This window comes from Halictus rubicundus, chromosome 10 (genome assembly GCF_050948215.1).
Source record: "Halictus rubicundus isolate RS-2024b chromosome 10, iyHalRubi1_principal, whole genome shotgun sequence".
NCBI classification, from domain to species: domain Eukaryota; kingdom Metazoa; phylum Arthropoda; class Insecta; order Hymenoptera; family Halictidae; genus Halictus; species Halictus rubicundus.
The window spans coordinates 2,131,281-2,153,181 of NC_135158.1; the positions used below are offsets into that span (position 1 = coordinate 2,131,281).

A 21,901-nucleotide genomic window follows, 5' to 3' on the forward strand; every position below is an offset into this window, starting at 1 on the left:
TCTATTTTTATTTGCTACTTCTCTGAAAGTTTCTTTTTCTCATCCTGTTTTTCATTTAATTATCTTCGTTGTTATTACTAGACTGTAGATTATTATTTGCATACGCCGTGGGCGTTACACGATAGAACCTGTCGAAGAAAAATTTTGAAACGTGGGAGGGAAAATCATTCGTTTTCAACAAGTTTCTCGACGAACCACCTGGTACGCCTTGACGGTTCCTCAAGAACCTAACCTGTTTACAATCACGCGTGCGCTTTGAGCAAACCATGCTTGAACACGGCGAATTTTTAACGGTGGTACCGTCAAGCGGTCTTGAACTTGTCTTCGGCTAAGAGTTTTCTATGGTGAATGGTTAACTCGTGTGACAAGACTGATAAGAGACACATCGGTCTGGTTCGAAGGCTCTTGTCAAACTTTCCGAAATCATGGCTGGCATTGTACCATTGTCTGGCAGACCTGGTCGAAAACAATGGACACTTCATGGTAACATAATAACAATGTTCGGTGGTCAATGTTTTTCGTGATTCAATTTTCCCCGGTAGCTAATCGAATTGGCCGCGAGGAAATCGTAATATCGCGACGACTGGCGAACTTTCAAAAATTCGCTTGTCGCGGACGAAATGTCAGTCATCTGTTACGTTCTCCTCCCGAAACGGGCGCTCGACAGTTGACAGATCGTAGGCGTAGGAGATTTCAAAATATTGATCATTTCAGATGGACCGCGAGGATCTCTCAGAAGATTGCGATCGCAACTCGCCGAGGACGGTTGCCCGGAATCCCAAGTAGTTTTAGCCAAGCAACTATTAGAAGAAAGATGTGGTAATGTTAATACTTTCATTAAACTCCAAGCACACAGTTCCATTAGAGATTTATAAGTATGCAACATGTTTAGATCTAGACGTCGATAAAGAGGAGAATGCAAAGTTGGGCGTGTATTGGCTCACAAAAGCATCGGAGCAGGGTAATTTGGAAGCGACAGATATTCTCAGAAAATGCCTAGCATCCGGTCGTGGTATCACCGAACACAATTACTACGATGTAAAGAACTGTCTGGATATGACTCAAGATGAGAAACTGGCCAGGAGAGCAGCAAGAGAAATGTTTACTAGGTAAAAGAAAACAAATTTGTTAAAGAAATGACGCAAAATTCTTTTTAATGACTTGGTGTTGTGTAGTCTTTCGAACGGAGAAGATTTTATCACGACAGAGCAGTTGCAGAGACGAATGAGGGACCTATCAAACTTAACCAATAATGCCAGCTGCTCCCGTTCGAATAACATGTCACAGAATAACGCACAGAAGGATGTGACAGATGTTCCGACCGATGATTTCCCAAAAGATGGGTCTCCCGAGGAGTCAGCATCTAGAAAAGAAGAAGAAAAGGATAACGATGTTCATGGTAGGCAAACATTCACAGCCACAATGGTTCATATTCCCTGAAAACTGTTTAATTACTTGTTTCTCCACAGATTGGTTAAATTGTCAAGGAGAGAAGATCACAGAGGCAGCGTTAGTTGCTGCTGCTGCCAGTTATGCGAGAGGAATGCTTCCCATAGTTTCACATGCTCTTTGCATGGTAGACACATCGCAAATGGCTTTGGACACCATACCGCTGCTACAGAGACCTTTGATACATCCCCTCGCGTCTTTAAAGCGACTTTATATTTGGTTGATAGAAACGCTAGGTCAAAGAGGGATGTCGATCAAAAAGTTTCTCTTCACGTCGAACGTTCACGTGTTATTGTTACTTTTGTTATATTCGTTGGTCGGCACGGAGAGCTTGATACTCTTCGTACCGATGGCTCTCTACTATCTGTCTTTCATCGTGATGGTCATAGCCACTTTCCAAATGCTACAGCGGAAACGCGAGTTTAATCATTTCCGCGTTTGGTCGGGTCTGTTCCTCAGTTACTCGGGAGGCAACCTGAACCCCGAAGAGGCCGAGTATCAGCACTGCTGTAACAACTTGAAACCTTACGCTCATTTCTTTCTCGCGTTGCTTCTAAACTTGATGATTTATCCTATTATCGCCCACCAGTGGACGCCTCAGTCGGAATTCACTATCATAGCGGTCGCGTTGACATTGGTAACGCTGTTGAACTTCATGTGGAAGGACTCCTCGAAATTTCCAGACTTCTTAGCGCTGTTTAGCTTTAGCGTTCACGTTCTAGCTAAATATCCATACGAAACTGATATCGTGGTCGCTCAAGGTTGGAGATTCCTGGACATCAGAGTGCCCACATTTGCCTCATACGTTGTGGGCAACGGTATCGAGTTCTGTCTCAATTTCCGCGCAGTTTTCTACCTCTTGATTCCAGCGGTTTTCGCGAAAATGGCTGCTCAGGACAATTGGCGAGGCACGTATCAGACTTTGATACCTCATTGCGTGACACTAAGCTGGTGGCAAATAGCGATTTTCAGTTCTCAAGGTGCAACCTGGTACGGGTTGATTAGAGGTGCTCTTGCGTTAGTTGGTATGGTCCTCTTCCTGCCACTGGCAGGATTAGCGTCCATTGTCTTGCCAATAGTGGCCGCTGCTAAATACTTATCCGAGAGCGACATAGCCATGAGGATAGCGGTGACTACTTTACTCGGAGGCATGCCGTTTTTCGCCTCTTGGTATTTGAGGAAAACCAGAACCCCTAGATTCAACTGGATCATCACCGCTGTCCAAGTAAGTGCTGTAACATGTCGTCCATCAAACATGATTTTCCAAGTTCTGACCGATTTAATAATTATAGCTGTTTCTGGGCATTGGCGCCGGCATGTTTCTGTGCTGGCCGATGGTCATGGAGTACAAAGAGGAACCAGACCGATTCAAGGTGATATCGACGCTCTCTTGGGAACAGTATCAGAATCACTGTCATCAGCCTGCCTGGGAGGAATTATCGTCCAAGGCCCAGGTACAGATACAGTGCGCCGATCTGGAAGGAATAGTGGTCTCGTGGGAAGGCTATGTGACCAATATTAAATTAAGAACGTTGAAGAACAATGTGGCAACGGTCTTCGACAAGTTACCCGACAGTATTAGGAACACGATCGACTGTATGTACGGCGAGCCGTATTCGAACAATTGTAACTCGGTCGATCAGTCGCGACAAAAGAATTGCAGGCATATCGCCAGCATTCAGAAGCGGAAAAGCAAATGTCACTTTCCCGCTTGGAACCGATACGAGTTCGAGATCTCCGTGAAAATGAAAAGCGGCATGTGGGGGAACAACGCGGAGATCCTACTCATAGCCGACCATTCGTTTACGAATTTTAGCTTGAACATTTATCCAGGAGACAAGATCTGGTTCTCCGGTAGCCTGTTGAACTACGGTTTGGAGGAGGAATCGTTGTTAGGAGGCTCTGAACCGCACGTTCAACTGGAAGAGATCGGTTGTCTCGCGTGTCACTCCATCGATCTGAAGTCCTATAAACGCTATAAGTATCACATAACGTTGAGTTCGATTTTAAGCGACCTTTATCTAAGTATAAAGACTGTTTTAAACTTTTTGTTTAACCCCATCGTGATGTTCAAGTAACCGTGCGCCGTGCGATCGTGCAATCTTACGCACACGCAGGGCGTATCGGGTCGCAACGTTTCTAAGAACATTCATTATAATTAGAATCGTCTACCGGAGATCTTCGAACAGTGCATCTACAAACAAGGCAGAATTTAGATCCTAGTTATTCTTTACGGAGAGAGTGTATGTATCAAGGCGCGGAACTGTCGAATGCTCTTTGCTATAATGATTTTCCTGTATTACTGTTTTTTTTTTCTTTTGATAGTAAAGTTGTTATACAATTGATACTAGTTGAATTGGAAATTATTGTTGTTTAGATAACGAATATAGATTAAAGGAGGGAACTTTTTTTAACCGATATACCCCGAGTATATGTATAGAACGATACAAGCATATTTTGATGTTACCAACGCCTCAGGCAGTTAAAAGTCTCGGTCGAGAACTGGGAAAATATCTATGTCACAGAGTGTACACTTATATACATGCATACATGTATCGTATGTATGTATATTTGAAGATCGACATATTTTCGTAAGCATTACTGCCAGTTATAGAGACAAATGTGCTTAATATTTTTCTATTCCGTGTACGGAAATTCAAAGGGGTGGAACCTCTTCTAATCTTGTTTTAATGGGACGGTTACATAGGTTTTGTAATGACAAAATTTCGAAGAGAACATCGTTCGCATCCGAGAAGATTCGATTTGCGTTTTTAAACCGGTGTGTCTACAACGAATGTAATGTGAGTACCTATGCATTGATATTCAGTTTCTTAGAAGTTGACGTTGTATCTTCGAAACGTTCTTGTAGATCTGTGAAATTCAATGGAATTACGAGAAAAATTGTAACTTAGTTGTTGAACTATCTTTACTCATGTAAATGTCATAAATATTACATGTATTTGAAGACATAGGAAAGATATATGTACATGTATGTTGCGTAGGAGTTAAAAGTTACTGTTAAATCGATGTCAAATGTCTAGACTTTGAAAACATAAACAATTAAAGAAGTCTTGCGAACTGTCCAGAGTTACCGACGACGGTTATTTTCATGTCATATCAGGACAATAGTGACAAACAGATGAGTATAGTCAACACAGAAGACAAATATAGATGTGCCTTGATGTTTTCTGTTCGATTAAATGATTTTATTATTTATAATAAAATATATTTTGAAAAGTACGATCACTGTTAGATTGAATGACTCATCGAGATGAACTGTCTCACGATTTCGTGGGAAATGTGTTTTTTTTCGCATTCTTCGTTTCTTTTATTATTTTTTTTATTGCTGTTTGATTTTTTACATAAAATTGTTTATGTTTCTCCAAGAAATTTCGTTTTCTTTATACAATTCAATATATTTTTATTTCGTATTTGGCAACAGATGATGTACATTATTTCCACGGATTATAACATTACGTTCTTTTCTCTTTTTAACAAGACAATCGTTTATTCAGAGATTTTGGTTCCCTTTATTCTTGCTTTTTGTATAAAAAAAAAGGGTCGCACAGTACGAAATCACTCTGCAACCATTTCATACCGACGGTTTCGTTTGTTTTATGTACAAATATAAAATCTACATCAATAAAGTCTTTTCGATCATGTAAAGATAAGTCAGAGCGAGAAAGAGCGATCTCTCATAGAAATCGGCAATTATTCCTAAAAAAAGGAGCTCGTTTCTCCGATCGGATATCCTACCCACGTGTATGTATGTTTCGTTAAAAAATCTTGCAAGTTCCAGACTCACTGCGAATAAATTATCGTATCCCTTAATTTAAACTGATTACATAAAAAAAAACACACATCATTGATGCTTCGGTTTCTACGTGTGTTAGAGAATGTAACAATGTACATTGTACCGAAAACTTAGAGCTATGGGGATTGATTGCAGCAACTTAAGAGCATGAAAACTTTGGCAAAGGAACTGTGTGCAGTACACGCATTAACATTATTAGGACCAGAGTAGCGATAGCATAATTCGACACGCCTTACAACTGCTGCAACAATTTACACGTTATTTTAATTATTGTTTAATCGGTTGTCGCTATGTATAACTTCTCCTGTACGAATATCCATCGAGAGTGACGTGTTTCGGAAACGGGACTATTGGCTAATACAGTAACCGTCGTTCTCTTTACACTAAATATCCAAATAAACAGTCTTATGAACACTTTACAACGACACTTTATCTCATTAGAATGAACATCCGATATAAACGAGAAATTCGAAAATGGAATAGTTCGTGGGCTGTCGCCGTGCGGATGGCTTAATAAAACCGTTTCCTACTGTTCTCTTGATGCTTCTGATACCACATGATGCCTATCACGATGCAAGCGATTATCGCGAGCGCACTCACGAGCGTTAACAGGAAAAACATGACTCTACTTAACGTAGATTGCTTCGGATCGTCTATGTGCTCTGCAACGAGAAACAAATCATTTTCTTAGCGATTAAGAACGCCAATTAGACGTAATCGTTATCCGTTAATTATTACATTACCTCGTGGAGCTTCGTAAAACGCTGCCGAAGGCAATATATTGGACCTATCTTCCTGATCTTTTGGCTAAAAATCAATACACGTAACTGATAGTAATAATATACGAGGAGATTTTATGGTATTCGATGATAATACTTACATCATCTGGTAGATCCAACTCGAACAAACGAATCGATAATATGTCGTGATTGTCAGATAAATCTCCTGTCGTCGCGGAAAGTCCAAAGTAATAACCAGTGGGAAGTTTTATTTCCTTCACCGAGAAACATTCCTTCCACGCAGCTTTATTCGCGAAGTCCGTGGAAACTAAATAAAAGCAGGTCTGTCAGAGAACATCTTACACAGGTTTACATTAACGTGTGTAGTCTGTGTTCTTAATACGTTCTACATTTTTCATGCTACATTAAGTAAGTGAAATGTATACAAATGAATACACACATTTGTAAACACCCTTGCAATTACATAGAACAATGAACATGAACAGGATATTACAGCACTTTTCATTTATCCAATGATAGAACGTTGCAACAACATATTTCTCATGCTCTGAGACTTAGACTAACCCGAGATCGCGATTACTTACCCGTTAATGTATCTCTTTCGTATCTAATAGCGATATGTGTATCATGTTCTAAGTTTCTAAATTTTGCTTCACAGCCTGCAAGTTGCGTATGAGTTCCATCGCGATCGTGATCATAATGCAAGGAGCCATTGTTAACCATGGAAGAGATGTATGGATGTTGGTGCTGAAAAATTCAATAAATTTATCATATATTCTCATTGTTATTCCATATGTTTATCGATTCCTACTGTAATTTAATTACATTGTACGTCAATTGTATAATAATTCGTCCGTATGTGAGTTGCAATACAGTTGTACTTCAATTATTACCTTCTAATTGTGTTACATTTTCATTCAGTTCAATTGCTAATTACAGTGGTCATAAGTGCAATTAAATACAATTTGATGTAATTAAATTACTTTGTAATTATATTAGAAAGAGTAGTTCAATTGTAATTCTACATAACTGGGGTCATGATACATACATTGTGAGGGCCATTGTGGTTGCTGTATGTGTCTAAAATAATAGCCAATCCTTGGAAATAATCTTGATTTCCAAATACTGGACCATGCTGCATCCTTTCTTTGGCATACCAAATAACAAAACCATCTCCAAACAGATCCCTTCCTTTTCCATGAACCTTGAAGTGGACTTGTAATTCCCAATTCCTCGCATGACATGGCTGTGATAACAATACAAAGAACATTAGCTTTGAGCTTTCATAATCCCAACCTTTGTCTCTGAAAAACCTGACTAATCGTTCCTATTTGTGATAATCTCTGTTGCACCAACATGATATTGTAATCTCTGACACATGGTCCATGAATAATTAAACAAACATGGTCAGAAAAAATTAGAAACTTACAACAGAATTCCATATGGCACCTTGTTTACTTTGGAGATCTGGGGTTAATCTAATATAATTATTTGTTACCATTGTACTACCAGAGAAGTCCCAATAAGGTATTGTCATTCCAGCACCTAAACATAAATACATGAGTTTGTACATATTCGCGGGAGAATACGTATACATTTTCTATACGATTTAACAAGCTGATGAGATTGCTTTAACTTTGGTCTAAACAAGTCATTATTGAGTTATAATAAGAGCAATAAAAAAGCTTTTATTATCCATAAAATAACCTTAAAGTCGTATTTATCAGAGCGGAGTTTTTCATTGCAACCGTACGACGTATCATGCATCAATTGAATTTAAATTAGAGCGCATTACACGTCACGGAATTTTACGTTATCCAACGTAATTTCCGTAAACCGATCCAAAATTTACAAACCTTGATACGGCCTGGTCAAAGAATGCTCCCGTTTCATATAGTCTTTTGTGTTCCATTCTGCATTTGCTAACTGCAAAACACTTGCAACAAATAAAAAGCACGATATCACATTCATTTTATGTATCTTACGTCTACGCTAAGTAACTTTGAATATCAACTTTATTGTTCCAGTCACCAAGGGGATTAGAACTCGTAATCCACCAGTAATCCACTGAAGCCACTGCCGGAATTACAATTCTGTTATCCGTCGAGTCGAGCTAAGTTAGTCAGCGAACTAACAATCCGTCCAACATAAAAATGCAAATATTCCAACGTAACATGCTAGGAATTTTAATATTGTATTCCAATAATTATACTTTAATATTGTATCATACAACATTTCATTATTCTACATTAAATAAACATCATATACTATACTTCATTGTCTATTTCTTTTATTTTTGCCTTCAATTAACACATCTATTATTTTATATGTTCATTTAGAGTCATCTGTGATAAAGCGTCTGAACTAAAGTATACGAACGATGTCATCACGGCTGGTGCGATAATGGCGCGACGTTGGCGCCGTCTACGGCGGAGAGTTTACCAATTAATTCTCTCTATCTTCCCCGTGTGTAAGACAAGGACAGGGATAGTGTGCGACAAGGACACAGATCACGACACCCGTGTCACCCACTTTTCCACGACACTTCGAATTCCCTGATATGCATTAGGCAAACACGACGAGCAAGGAGGTATCCCAGAAGGTATCCAAGACGATACTCTCTCTAATCCATCGAATCGATAGAAGATTCATTAATAACTCGTTATCCAGTAATTGTTTATAAACATTTGCAATCGAATATTATTGAATTGACCTTCAGTTACTTTCACATTGCATTTTCGATGGGAGTTTGTGCGTCGTTAAACAATTATCAGCAATTATCGAAACCCTTGTCCTAAATAATTTACAAAAATTTAGCCCCATTCGGACAAAAAAATTAATTGCTAACTTTATAGACATAATTTATGAAGATTTATGATTGCAGAATCTAGAAGGGACCTTTAGTAGTGTTCCTGTAACATTTTTGTGCACAAGGTGGGTCTAATCAATTAGTTATTACCAATTTTTGAAGCACCTGTTCTTTTTCCTAATGCCCGTAACGAGTAAGACAAGGAGAGTCAACTGTGGAACAAGGATATAGAGATATTCAAATTGCGCCACCTACTCCAAATGTGATCTTATGTGTTCCTGATATCTATTCATGCGTGCTTTAGAAAATTTACGAATACAACCTTGTTACTGAACAATAATTTATCAAGATTTGCAGATGGAGAATATAGACTCAACCTTCAGCAACATTCACACATAGTTTTTGATCAGATTTTGTTCTTCGTGAAGTAGTTATGTGGCGCCTCAGCGATGCGTAGATTCTCCCGCGTGCCGTCCTGGCGCTTCGAACGCTCCGAGAAGGAGAAAACAAGTCTTGAAGCCGCGGCCGTTTTTTCTCATTGATCACTCCTGAAGACGCTTACCATTGTTTGCATTTGAGGATGCACCCTAATCGCGGCCTTCTTGCTTCCTCCTTCTCTTTTCTTGTTTAATGTTGTTTGTTTAATGTTGTCTAGGTAATTTAAAAATAGCAATTAATTTAACTTTCATTTTTATTACAATTTGTTTCTCGTTGTTCATTCCATCTGTACATGTCTCATGATTATTACGTACATTTCTCTCTCAAAGTCTTTATTTTACAAATAAACCATTTTTAACATAATTTTACTAGTTAATTAATTTAACTATTGTTACCGCTCAGTTAACGAACACGCGAACTCTAAAGTTATTAATAATTATTCAAAGCCATGTTTTAAGATAACATCAAGTAATTTGTCAGGTGTCCAGTGAATTATTAATTTTTTCTTCTTTGCCGATTTTTTCTTCTTTACTGAACTTTTGCATTTACAGAATTTAGAATGAAATCATAACTACATTCCTGTTACTGTTTTGTCGAGGTTACTAACAATTATCGAAGAGGCGGCACGACGTATATGTCTCTTCTTGTCTCGCAGTAGCACTCTCCTTGTCTTACGCATTACGGGCATTAGGAAAACGAACAGGTGCTTCAAAAATTGGTAATAACTAATTGATTAGACCCAAATTGTGCACAAAAATGTTACAGGAATGCTACTAAAGCTCCCTTCTAGATTCTGCAATCATAAATCTTCATAAATTATGTGTATAAAGTTAGCAATCAATTTTTTTGTCCGAATGGGGCTAAATTTTTGTAAATTATTTAGGACAAGGGTTCCGATAATCGTTAATAATTGTTTAACGATTCACAAACTCCGATCGAAAATGCAATGTGAAATTAGCTGAAGGTCAATTCTACAATATCCGATTACAAATGTTGATAAACAATTACTGGATAATGGGTTATTAATCAATCTTCCATCGATTCCACGGATTAGGGATAGTCCAGTCTTGGATACCTCCTTGCTCGTCATGTTTCCTAATACATATCAGGGAATTCGAAATGTTGCGGAAAGGTAGGTGACACGGGCGTCGCGTTCTCTGTCCTTGTCGCTCAATATCGCTGTCCTTGTCTTACACACGGGGAAGATGGGAAAAATTACTTCGCAAACTCGCCCCCGGTGGATGGCGCCACCGTCGCCACTGTTTGAACGTTTAGCCGCTATGAGTAAGGCCGCTAAATACTGATCTTGCGATGCAAATGATTCTTGCCGTTATTTGCATCACACGATATGGCCCTATGCGGAATGTTTTTATCAAGTTTTTAAAGGGCATTCTTTCCACGACTGTTTGTAATGTTCAAATGGATTACCGATTTACGTGACAATATATAGAAATTGCTAAGGATATTATCAAATACGCTACGAAAAGATTAATATTCAATTAGTTTAAAAGGAACGTGCAACATGGGCGATTCGGATGCGCGATTCGAAGTTGAGCACGAGGAAGAAGAATTAACTGCTCAAAGCGCTTTGATAGCGATCGAAGAAGCTTGGTTGAACGAAAAATTTGCTCCCGAGATACTTCCTCATCAAGCCGACTTGGTTGATTGTATGCTGCAACAGATCACTCACATGGAAGACAACATGAAGAGGTTAGACAAAGGGGATCTAAGGTTAATGGTTCACAGAATGGAGCTGGACAGAATTAAGTTCGTGATATCCAGCTACCTCAGGGCTCGATTAGAGAAAATCGAGAAGTACACTATTCACATACTTTCGCAGGAAGCAAACAGATCTCCAGAAGAGTGTTATCTGACCCCTGCAGAATTGCAATTCGCCAAGGAGTTTCTCGCTAGCATTGAAACTCTCTTCAGAGCAGTTGCTGTGCAGCACATGCCTGGAAATTTTCAGACATTTGAAGTCAATAAACTGGGCGTAAAGCCCAACATGCAGGCATACGTGTTTCTAAGGGCCAATCAAAAAATCGATGGAATCGTATTGCCTGGGTCCTTGGACGAAGAAATAGATTTCGAGCCAGGCTCGCAGCACATTATACAGTACAGCGCTGTCGCGAATTTAGTCAAAAACGGTGCTGTTCAATTAATTTAACATTTAGGATACACTTTATAGAATATCTAAATTTTTAGCTGTATTTTTAATAAAGTTCTGAGAACAATTTTGCGTAAGAAAGGTTTTTATTAGAAAAATTGCATATCTGTTTATACAATTTATTTAGAAAACTTGGAAAGATTTACAGAACAGTATAGATAATACTAATTAATCTCTTCACTACATTGTATAATGTAATTCACAAAAATATCTGTGTAGATATATTTTCTTTGAAGGAACGTATGTATAAATATATATATAGACTGTATATTTGAATTTAAATCTTTAAAAAAATATTCGGACATGTTTATAAAAGTACTGTGCTTGCTTCGTTCTAAATGGTTCATAAATACTTTCTACTAAATTCATAAAATGACAAACTATTTTCAGTTTTGCTTATGCATTTTCAACAAATAGATTTTAAGTACCTTTTAGTAACTGTTGCTAAATACATACTTGAAAAAGTATTTGTATATCGTAAAAGTATTTTGTTACTTGTTGCATACTTTGACAAAACATTACTGCACCACAATATAGAAAAACCCGTATTGTCTGAAGCGTACGAACAATATACGAAGTTATCAAAACAATATAAAAGATACGATTATCTATTGTCATAAGTTTTTCGTACTGTTATTTGTGCATTAGTATGCTGAAATTGTATACTCGTTCCAGCGAGTACTATAAGTACACTAACGAAGATTAACTATAAAAGTAGCTGTTATAGATGCTAAGTACTTTCTTGTATCAAGCGCACATTCATTCTCTCAAGCATCTTTTGCTGTGGCGTTGCCATTGAGAGACTTCGAATGTACTACGTTTGCCTCTGTATGCTCTGGATAGTCTTTGTATGCCTGAAAATGCAACACGAGTTTCTTAGAACATTAATATCTAAAGCTATGTCTACACTGAAGCTACATCGAACAACTTTTTGTCGCCTTTCGCAGGGCTCGCTCTAGCGGTTACGACGCCCCGGGCAAAAAAACAAATTGCCGCCCCTTTTTAAGCACTAAGCACCGCGCTGAACAAAATGACCTTTTTTTGGCAAAATTGTCTGGCAAGGGTAGTCAGAAATTTTCTATTAAGTGAATATTTAAAACATCAATATTTTTCTCACACTTACAGCCAAAGCCAAAATGGTGCCCCTAAATTTTGGCGCCCCGGGCAAATGCCCGGGTTGTCCCCCCCCCTAGAGCGGGCCCTGCCTCTCGTTGCCCTCTTCTTTTTTTTTACCGAATAAAAGAAGAAGGCGACAAAAAGTTAAACAAATCACTTCGTAAACGAATTGAGCAGGCGTCTACCTTTTCAGCCACTTTACTCAGTTGCTCGAACATTAGTTTCCCAGTTTCTTTTAACATACTAGTGAAATGTCCTCGTGCGTTTTGAAGCAGAATATGCGGGTGATCGAACTCGGCCACTTGTCCATGATCCATGACCAATACTTTGTCGCTGTCCATTATCGTGTTCAATCTATGCGCTATAGTTAAAACCGTGCAGTGTTTGAAATTTTGCCTGATGGTAGTCTGGATCAAAGCATCCGTTGTAGGATCTACATTGGCTGTAGCCTCGTCGAGCAGGAGAATCTTATTGTTTCGTAGAATAGCCCGCGCCAAACAAAGCAATTGTCTCTGGCCGACGCTGAAATTTGTTCCTCCTTGCTCGACAACGTAGTCGAGAGACTCGACGCTCGATTTTAATTCTACATCTTCCAGAGCAGCCCAAAGACTGGCGTCATCGTAATTGTGGAATGGGTCCAGATTATCCCGGAGAGTTGCCGAGAACAAGATTGGTTCTTGCGGAATAATAGAGATCTTCTTTCTCAAGTCGTGAAGGCCAATTTGATTAGTGTCCAAGTCGTCTATGCATATTCTACCCTCCAGCTGGGCCAGCCTGAACAGAGCTGAGATCAGAGAAGTTTTTCCAGCACCAGTGCGACCGACTATTCCTACCTAAAATAAGAATTAAATTAATTTTATTGTTCTCATTTCGTTTCTCAATATCTTCAGGCAACGAGAAACTACTTTTTCTCCGGACTTGATAAGAATGTTTAAGTCCTTGAGAACAGAAGGCGAAGATTTATCGTAGCGCAGATACAGGTGATCGAACTGAATCTCCCCCTTAGAAGGCCACTGTGCCGACGGCTTCTTGTTAGGCTCGCTGTCGAACGGTCCCTCCTTATCGAGCTGCGTGAATTGCAAAATTCGCTCCACGCTAGTCATTTGAGCTATCGTTTCCGCGGTTTGACGCATTCCGTGTTGGAGCATGCCGCATAAAATTAGAACTTGTGATATGGCCAAGCCGACGTTCCCAGCGAACGTGTTTCCTGATAAGATTAACGCAAATTGAATTATCAGTAATAACATGAAATTATCAAGCAACAACTTACCATCGTCCAGTATAATGAAGCTATATGTGACGAAGGTGATGAAAAAGATAGACACTATGTCCAATGAGAATCCAAAAGCGGTACTTGCTGCGATAGTCAAGTAATAAGCACTAGTGTGGAGATCTTGATGAACATCGAATTCCTTGCGAACCATATCTTGGGCAGAAGATGATCGAATCGTAGTTAATCCTAATAACGAAGAGCTGACGTGGGAGAAAACGGGGCTTTTCGCTGAAAATTGTCATTGTTAGAATGCTATGTGATAAAATAAAATAATATATTAGGTCAGTGCAAAAGTTCGAACCCGATTTCGTATTAAAATGCAACAAGGAATCGAGCTCGAACTTTCGGACTGACCTAATATATACATATTATTTAAGAGATATATTGCTCTTACTGATTCCTTCGAAACGTTTCATGTCCTGTGCGGTTTTTAGATAAATATTTCGTATTTGCCAGTACAAGAAGCCCACGAGGAGCATTGGAAACACTGTCCACCAATTAATAATAAGTACTTGGGCCAGAATCCCAACCATCACCGCGAATATCTGTATAGATTCTATCATTGTTTTCGGCAACATTTCATCGACTGCTCCAACGTCTTTCGAGAAACGATTTAGAATACGACCTGAAATATTATACTATTTTGTTAATACGGTCTTTACGAATTCGTTAGCAACTGGCAGTCTACAATATTGCAACGATACCTACCGGATGGATGAGTATCAAAAAATAGCATTGGCGCTTTAAGCAGTGACGAGAACATGAGATTGTGAAGATTCTTGCTAGAGTTCATACATATCTTGTAAAATATAATGTTTCTGATAGTAGTCATGACTATACTCGCGATGATGAGAATTCCATAAATCCATAAGGCAGTGTCGCGGTCAAGGAAATATTCCATACGCGGTCCGGTGTTAACGGTCCATATCTGCGATAAGCATAATTATGGTAATTGCTGCTTGTCGAGCAATGTTCGCTGTTAAACAAGCGAAGAATAATACCAACATTATTGTTATCTAAAGTGCTGTTGTCCAAGGTCGTTGGGAATTCCGGGATCGTCTCATTGAAGCTGTCTACGACCGAAGCAACAGTTTCATTTATCATTTCGCTTGCATTTGCCACAAACGAAGAAGGTGTGGTAGGAGCGGATTCTTTCCATATATGTAACGTATGATTAATATTGTTTTTCACGCGCATTTCTTCTTGTTTGGTCCTGAAAAAAAACATGGAAAGTAAAACAAATAACCTCCACAAACGATCCGTGTTACCATCGAAAAAATTTGTCCAAACGCTAACCAGAAAGCAACAAAATAATCGCTACCACTACTTCCTAGTTGTCCTAGAATTAAAGAGAGTATGAAACCTAGAATCATTAGAATCGATCCTCCGGCTCGGAAGTATCTCCAGTATAGCGATTTCGAAATGCTTCCTTTGCCCATTAATTCCTCAGTTTCTTGAGGTTCTGATTCGTCTTCGTCTTTGCTGTTATTGACAGAACTGACAGATATCTCGAGCGTTTGATTTTCATCGATTTTCACGCTCTCTGCATCGGTTTCTTGCTCTTCCGTTGAGAGCATACTTAGAAAATCTAAGTTCTTCACTTGTAACTCTGTAAACGTGCCTTCGAATTCAACTCTACCCTGAAAGAATCATGAACCCTTTTGTATTGACTCAACAGGGTCTAATCAGATTGTTCAATCGCAGTTACTCACGTTATTCAATACAATAATGTAGTCACAATTTTTCAAAAATTGTACTTGATGCGTCACAAGAATTCTTGTTTTATTGTGGAGGTAGTCTTTGATGCATTCTTTGAACAAGTGTTTCCCTACGTGTGTATCCACTGCAGACAACGGATCATCTAGCAAATAAATATCCGTATCTCTGTACACAGCCCTGTTCCAACAAGCGTCCGTGTTAAGTTTTAAATCAATTGTGTATCATTGTAAAATAAAATTCTCGATGTAGAGTACCTAGCCAGATTAATTCTTGCACGCTGTCCTCCGCTAAGCGACGCGCCCCTGTCGCCGACCAAAGTTTTATCGCTATGATTGAACTGTTGGAAATCTTTTTGCAGTGCGCACACTTTAACAACTTCGTTATACTTCTTTTGATCATAAGACTGTCCGAAAAGTATGTTGTTGCGCACTGTGCCGGAAAACAACCATGCTTCCTGACTAGCGTACGATACACTACCGTTTACCTGAATATCGCCACGCGACTGTTCGAGTTCTCTTAAAATTAGTTGCAGGAACGAGCTCTGAACAAAGCGTATAGGAGACATAAGAATAATATTACTTTGATTAATTGTTAAAGCGTTTTCTCTGTTTTTTTTTTGACAATACCTTTCCAGCGCCAACCGAACCAACTATAGCATACAGTTTTCCAGGCTTTATATGAATACTGATATCGTGTAACGTACTTGTAATCGCATTTTCCGCCCAAGATGCTGTAATGCATTTCAATGAGATACTGCCAGATCCGGAAATTGGCTTAACATTGACCGCGGTATTGTTCTCTTTTAACAACAAGAAGTGCTAAAAATAAAACGTTCAAAGCTGAAAATTAAGTAATTGGAGCTAATTATCTATCTGGTAAATACTTGTAAATACTAGTTCACCTCGAGTCTTTTAATGGATACAGAGGCTTCCGCGGCAGACGAAACGGCCATTGGATACAATATGGCCATGGTCAATTGCAGTATATTGAAATATTGAGCCATAGAGAATACTTTGTCAGCAGATATACTATTTCCGAGAAGTGCATATGCCATAATCGTGAAGTACAATGTTGTTCGTTCGGTGAACACAAAGGTAGCTAGTGTGAAGCCTCTTAAGTACGATGAAATAGTAAGTACGTCCACTTCGCGACTGCAAAGATCATTCGATGCATACACACATGCGATAATAGGTACTTTACGTAGTTTCTACAGAAAAAAATAAAAAAAAAGATAGACAAACCTTCTAACAACACTAACAAGTTTTTCAAATGGTATTTCCCAAGTGTACATTTTAATCACTTGGATTCCATTGATGATCTCCGACATTAAACGCACTCTTTCGTCCGTTTTGACCGCAATTTTTAACCGTAGCTTCGAAATCCATTTCCCCATGTATCCTAAACAGAAGAAAATTACATTAGTGATGTTACTAATGTCTTAAAAAGTAAAAGAAAACGGTACTACACCTTGCAATGGTATAGTTTGAACACTTATTAGAAAGACACCAGCTAAAGAAGCGATTTGCACGCTTCCCCACAACATGTAGGTGATTAGAACAGCCTGAATCGGTAGAATCCAAATGTAATGCAATGCTGAGAACAGCTGTTCGAATCTGGCTACATCGTTTGACATTAAGTTTACAATCTGTCCCGGGGTTGTGACATTAGTGGACGACTTTGATAAACGCAAAATCTGAAAATAAACACAGAGTGTATCAAATATTGGTAGTCGTTAATCGTATAAATATAACTGGATACCTTTCTGTACATAACAGAGGAACACGCTATTCTCATTCTCATTCCAACTTCCAACAAGCCTAAGTTTGAATGGTGCACTATTACAGCACCGACTAAAGTTAAAAGTATAACAACAAAGGCATAAATATATGCTTCTGTGACTGTGGATATTGATCTTGGATCGAAATGCCAAATAAGTAGACCCAGCATGAATGGTTGCACAACTCTACAAGATCACAATAGTGTTACACACAAATGAAACTTCTGTTAGCTTTAACATAATAATGCGGCAGCATGTTTACTTTATGACAATAGCTAAGAAGAATTGCCATCCTCCAAAGTAGACAAAAGACCATAAAAATGTTTTCTTTAAAGCTCTAAAGAACTTAGGCTTTCTTCCAGATTGCTCTGCTTCTTTAACTTCCCTCAGCCAATTCCTGAAGAAACAGACAGTACACAATAAATTTGAAATCTGATTACTGTTTGTGCAGCTTGATTGTTTAAATTTAACTTGAGTCCACAACATTGTTTAATATTTACTCACCTCTCGAGTTTATCTCCCAGGCGTTGACTGACATCCTCCGGCAGTACATTGTATATATCTTTGAGTTCAAGATCATGGCTCTTTCCATACAGGAAAAGTGGTTTCAACCACCTTGAATCAAACGCGTGTAAAACTCAGTTAAATCGGTCACAGCAATGGAGAACGTTTGCTACTCACCAGAATATTAATTTACTAAAACAGTTCGCCGATAACTTAGGGTTGGGATTCTCGTACTTTTTACTTGCGTCCATTATCGATTTTATTAAACATACTAAAACCCGACCGTTCTAGAACACAGCACCGCTCGGAAGGAATTCGTAATATGCGACTGGCGAGTGGAACGTGGAACCGAAGCGTCCCGAGTCTCTGGATCGTGTTAACAACTCGGAATCTTTCGAGTCATCATCGAAGTGTCACGAGTAATAACTCGGACTTACTTGGTCGAGAACGAATTGCAAAGCACTTATCAAGCAACGGACGAACTTATCGGAACACCGAGAAACACGTGCACAATCCCGCACATGATCGATTCGAAATGTAATTACATAATACTGTAGGTCCTAAATATGTCACGATGGTCTCAATGAAACAGAACCGTCAGAAAATGTCAAGGTTACTGCCCTACGTCGATCTATTAATAGTAATCCACTTTGCTTTGTCAATAAAGAAATATGAATTTACTCTTACACGCGACAACGTCGACGTAGATAACGGTTTATTTTTATTTGTTCTTTTAATTGAATAAAAAGCGTAATTTTTGCTGTCATTCATGTTTGCTATCGTTTCAGCGCGTTTTTGCAACGTAATGCCCATAGGAACTGCTTTTACCGCACAGTCGGCAATTAAAAGATAACGGGCCATGGTTATCGTTCACGATACAAATCGATAACTCACCATAAAGATTAAAAGCAGGAATTGCATGCTATTGCATCATAAAGGGGCGAGGAAGATACTCATCATTCGCACGCGCGATATTCGACATGGCGCGTGTTCAATTTTTCTTACGTTCAACTTCATTTTACTGACAAACATGTTGTCCAGGCAACTGTTATAAATCGTGACAATTCATTTTTCCCTGGGTAGCGAAGGAAAGCCGTCCAAAATTTTCCGTGATTCAATGAAATATCATTAAATTTCCTTTTGACCCAACAACCTAAGCAAATTCAAAATAATATATTTATCACGAGACGCGTTCTTCGAAAATCTTTAAAAATGGTAAGACATATCTTCCATCTAAAATTCAATGTATGTCGACGCGCAGCGCCTAATAATTAAATTGTTCATCATCATCATTCTCGCCTTGATTGCTTTTAAACTATGCTCTACGAATTGCTATGCTGCGTACAGCGTTGCCTTGGGCGATGCAAGGAAATTCACGTTTTCTGCGGTTAACAATAGTAATAAGACACAGGATGTTTCCACAAAGTCTCGTTGTGGGGACACATGGAAAACGAAACGAAATGAAATGCATAAGATCGGACAACTAATGGTAAGGTATGTTACGCCACAGCGTGAATGTATCTCGATGCACGTGGGCCAAGCTGGCGTCCAAATGGGCAACGCTTGTTGGGAGCTGTATTGTTTGGAGCATGGGATTCAACCGGATGGGACGATGCCATCAGACAAAATGTGCGGAACTAACGATTGCTTCAACACGTTTTTCAACGAAACGAGCTCCGGCAAAATGGTACCTCGCGCGGTAATGGTCGACCTCGAGCCCACGGTCGTCGGTTAGTTTAATTACAACAATACCGAAATCTCTGCATCGTGTGCTGCTTGCGAAACTCTAACAACTTCCGAAACTCTCTTTAGACGAGGTACGGATGGGATTGTACAAGCAACTGTATCACCCGGAGCAACTGATCACCGGGAAAGAGGACGCCGCGAACAATTATGCCCGCGGTCACTATTCCATCGGCAGGGAGGTGATCGACTCCGTGATGGACAGGGTACGAAGACTGACCGATCAGTGCACCGGTCTTCAGGGATTCTTCGTCTTTCACTCGTTCGGAGGCGGCACCGGCTCGGGTTTCACCTCTCTGCTAATGCAGAAATTGTCCGAAGACTATGGAAAGAAGAGCAAACTAGAGTTTGCCGTTTATCCTGCTCCACAAGTACGAAAACACGCATAAAGGGAGCAAAATCGATGATCTTCTATCTCTTTCTCTGACTTCATTAGCCCCCTAGCGTTGAGGACCCTGCCTGATCTAGACTTTAGCTGAAATAAATGAATCCTTATTATTAGACTACGGATTTTCATGCAAAATAAAAATTGTCTGGATTAATGCATGATACAGGATCTAGATAGACATTTATTTCTTTCCTTAATCATTTTGATGAGTCGACAGCATCTTTAAATTTTTTAAATAATTTTAGTTTTGCAGAAAATCCGAAGTCTACTAGTAATAGAAAAGTTCACTATTGTCGTTACGGCCTTCGGCAGCGAAGACCTAGGTTTTTAGAGGGTACAGAGTCTAGGCCGGGCATGGTATCGTAAGAATCGGCCTTGGTTAAAAGCAAACAAACATGTAGGTGTCGACGGCGGTCGTAGAGCCGTACAATGCGATCTTGACGACGCATACAACGATCGAGCATTCGGACTGCGCGTTTATGGTTGACAACGAAGCGATTTACGATATCTGTCGGCGGAAACTCGGCATCGAACGACCTTCTTATGCGAATCTCAATCGCCTTATCAGTCAAGTGGTATCCTCGATAACGGCATCGTTGAGGTTCGACGGCGCCCTGAACGTGGATCTCACCGAGTTCCAGACGAACTTGGTCCCGTACCCTAGAATCCATTTTCCGCTGGCCACCTACGCCCCGGTGGTATCCGCTGATAAAGCATTCCACGAGGGGATGTCCGTCGCGGAGATAACTTCCGAATGCTTCGAGGCGTCCAACCAGATGGTGAAATGCGACCCTCGCGAAGGGAAATACATGGCCTGTTGCTTGCTGTATCGCGGCGACGTCGTCCCGAAGGATGTGAACGCGGCCATCGCGGCCATGAAGGGCAAAAGTTGCATCCGCTTCGTCGACTGGTGCCCGACCGGCTTCAAAGTCGGTATTAATTATCGGCCGCCAACCGTCGTTCCCGGTGGAGACCTCGCCAAGGTATCAATTAGCGCGTGGACATTCCACTGTAACTATGCAACAATCAAGGAACAAAGTGGTCCCATCCTTTGTTCGTTGATCAACTTTCTAGCCTGGCGTAAGAGGTTCTAGTTTTTAACTTCGCTTTTCTAGTTACTTAACCCTTTGCAGTTCAAAATAGTTCCCTAGTAAATATTTGCTACAACTAAAGGACGGTATGTCCTATACTGCCTATTATATAAAGTTGTATTGTATAAAGGGACCTGAGCTGTGGTTGCGCTATCTTATCGGCGGAGATATACTAACCTTCATCTTGAAGCCCAAAGTCAAGTTTCTTTTTAATCAAAAATGATGAAATATACGGTCCGTGTTACCCGTAGACACGGAAAGATCGAGACGGATATTGTTTTTCGGTATTTTTCTTTGATGTCATTTGTCCCGTGGTGTGACTTCGTTTTTCGATAAACGATTGAAAAATGGTTTCATCTCGGGTATTAAGATGAAGGTCGTGATTTCTTTGGAATCCACGAGCCAAAGGGTACAGAGTCGACGATCGTTTAGGTGCAAAGAGCAGTGTCGATGCTGTCGAACACTACAGCTATAGAAGAGGCGTGGGCCAAGTTGAATTACAAATTCGACCTGATGTACAATAAACGAGCGTTTGTCCATTGGTACGTCGGCGAAGGAATGGAGGAAGGCGAATTCGCGGAAGCTCGCGATGATCTAGCTGCTCTCGAGCGTGATTACGAAGAGGTGGCCCTCGAGTCATCGAGTACCCCAGACGCCTCGCTAGAATATTAAAAGAAAACCGCACCCGTACCCTGTTTCTTCGAGCACAGCGGCTATTTCTAGCTACCCGACCAAGGAAAAGAAGTTGAGATGATAAATTGTACCGTGAGAAACAAATATTTTTGATACTTCTTGTTTACATGTTTTATGACGTTTTTATTTTTGTAATAAAATTATTTATTTTCAATACAGCCGTGTATATATATATATATA

At 39.7% G+C, this 21,901-nt stretch overlaps 5 protein-coding genes across 8 annotated transcripts; 3 read left to right on the plus strand and 2 right to left on the minus strand.

The window, feature by feature from the left end:
* The first annotated feature begins 35 nt into the window (after window positions 1-35).
* Window positions 36-5,120, plus strand: Wfs1 (wolframin ER transmembrane glycoprotein wfs1). 2 transcript variants are annotated; one of them, XM_076794760.1, is made up of 6 exons: window positions 36-483; window positions 715-819; window positions 893-1,109; window positions 1,176-1,399; window positions 1,470-2,674; window positions 2,742-5,120. In XM_076794760.1, exons 1-6 carry the CDS (start codon window positions 426-428, stop codon window positions 3,525-3,527), a joined length of 2,595 nt encoding a protein of 864 aa, XP_076650875.1. In that variant the 5' UTR covers window positions 36-425; the 3' UTR covers window positions 3,528-5,120. The 2 variants fall into 2 exon arrangements, with proteins under 2 accessions (XP_076650875.1, XP_076650876.1); XM_076794761.1 differs by having other exon boundaries at window positions 899-1,109.
* Window positions 5,000-8,130, minus strand: LOC143357998 (vesicular integral-membrane protein VIP36). The gene is made up of 7 exons (XM_076794793.1): window positions 7,860-8,130; window positions 7,433-7,548; window positions 7,052-7,249; window positions 6,588-6,750; window positions 6,144-6,310; window positions 6,007-6,070; window positions 5,000-5,925 (listed from the first exon to the last, which is right to left on the minus strand). The coding sequence occupies exons 1-7, from the start codon at window positions 7,972-7,974 to the stop codon at window positions 5,774-5,776; spliced, it is 975 nt and encodes a 324-aa protein (XP_076650908.1). The 5' UTR covers window positions 7,975-8,130; the 3' UTR covers window positions 5,000-5,773.
* A 2,369-nt stretch (window positions 8,131-10,499) lies between these two features.
* On the plus strand, window positions 10,500-11,498 carry Sld5 (DNA replication complex GINS protein SLD5). The gene has a single exon (XM_076794800.1). The coding sequence runs from the start codon at window positions 10,773-10,775 to the stop codon at window positions 11,415-11,417; it is 645 nt and encodes a 214-aa protein (XP_076650915.1). The 5' UTR covers window positions 10,500-10,772; the 3' UTR covers window positions 11,418-11,498.
* A 24-nt stretch (window positions 11,499-11,522) lies between these two features.
* Window positions 11,523-18,249, minus strand: LOC143357983 (ATP-binding cassette sub-family C member 4). Of its 2 annotated transcripts, XM_076794752.1 has the most exons (18): window positions 17,984-18,249; window positions 17,807-17,917; window positions 17,565-17,699; window positions 17,284-17,488; window positions 16,993-17,218; window positions 16,767-16,923; window positions 16,427-16,676; window positions 16,152-16,343; window positions 15,780-16,066; window positions 15,519-15,702; window positions 15,103-15,446; window positions 14,812-15,019; window positions 14,515-14,734; window positions 14,201-14,431; window positions 13,804-14,034; window positions 13,439-13,740; window positions 12,719-13,366; window positions 11,523-12,271 (listed from the first exon to the last, which is right to left on the minus strand). In XM_076794752.1, exons 1-18 carry the CDS (start codon window positions 18,055-18,057, stop codon window positions 12,185-12,187), a joined length of 4,092 nt encoding a protein of 1,363 aa, XP_076650867.1. In that variant the 5' UTR covers window positions 18,058-18,249; the 3' UTR covers window positions 11,523-12,184. The 2 variants fall into 2 exon arrangements, with proteins under 2 accessions (XP_076650867.1, XP_076650866.1); XM_076794751.1 differs by having other exon boundaries at window positions 13,439-14,034.
* A 415-nt stretch (window positions 18,250-18,664) lies between these two features.
* On the plus strand, window positions 18,665-21,879 carry LOC143357989 (tubulin alpha chain). 2 transcript variants are annotated; one of them, XM_076794768.1, is made up of 4 exons: window positions 18,665-19,536; window positions 19,619-19,920; window positions 20,339-20,920; window positions 21,461-21,879. In XM_076794768.1, the coding sequence occupies exons 1-4, from the start codon at window positions 19,050-19,052 to the stop codon at window positions 21,698-21,700; spliced, it is 1,611 nt and encodes a 536-aa protein (XP_076650883.1). In that variant the 5' UTR covers window positions 18,665-19,049; the 3' UTR covers window positions 21,701-21,879. The 2 variants fall into 2 exon arrangements, with proteins under 2 accessions (XP_076650883.1, XP_076650884.1); XM_076794769.1 differs by lacking the exon at window positions 21,461-21,879 and adding an exon at window positions 21,089-21,136 and having other exon boundaries at window positions 20,339-21,051.
* The last annotated feature ends 22 nt before the right edge of the window (window positions 21,880-21,901 follow it).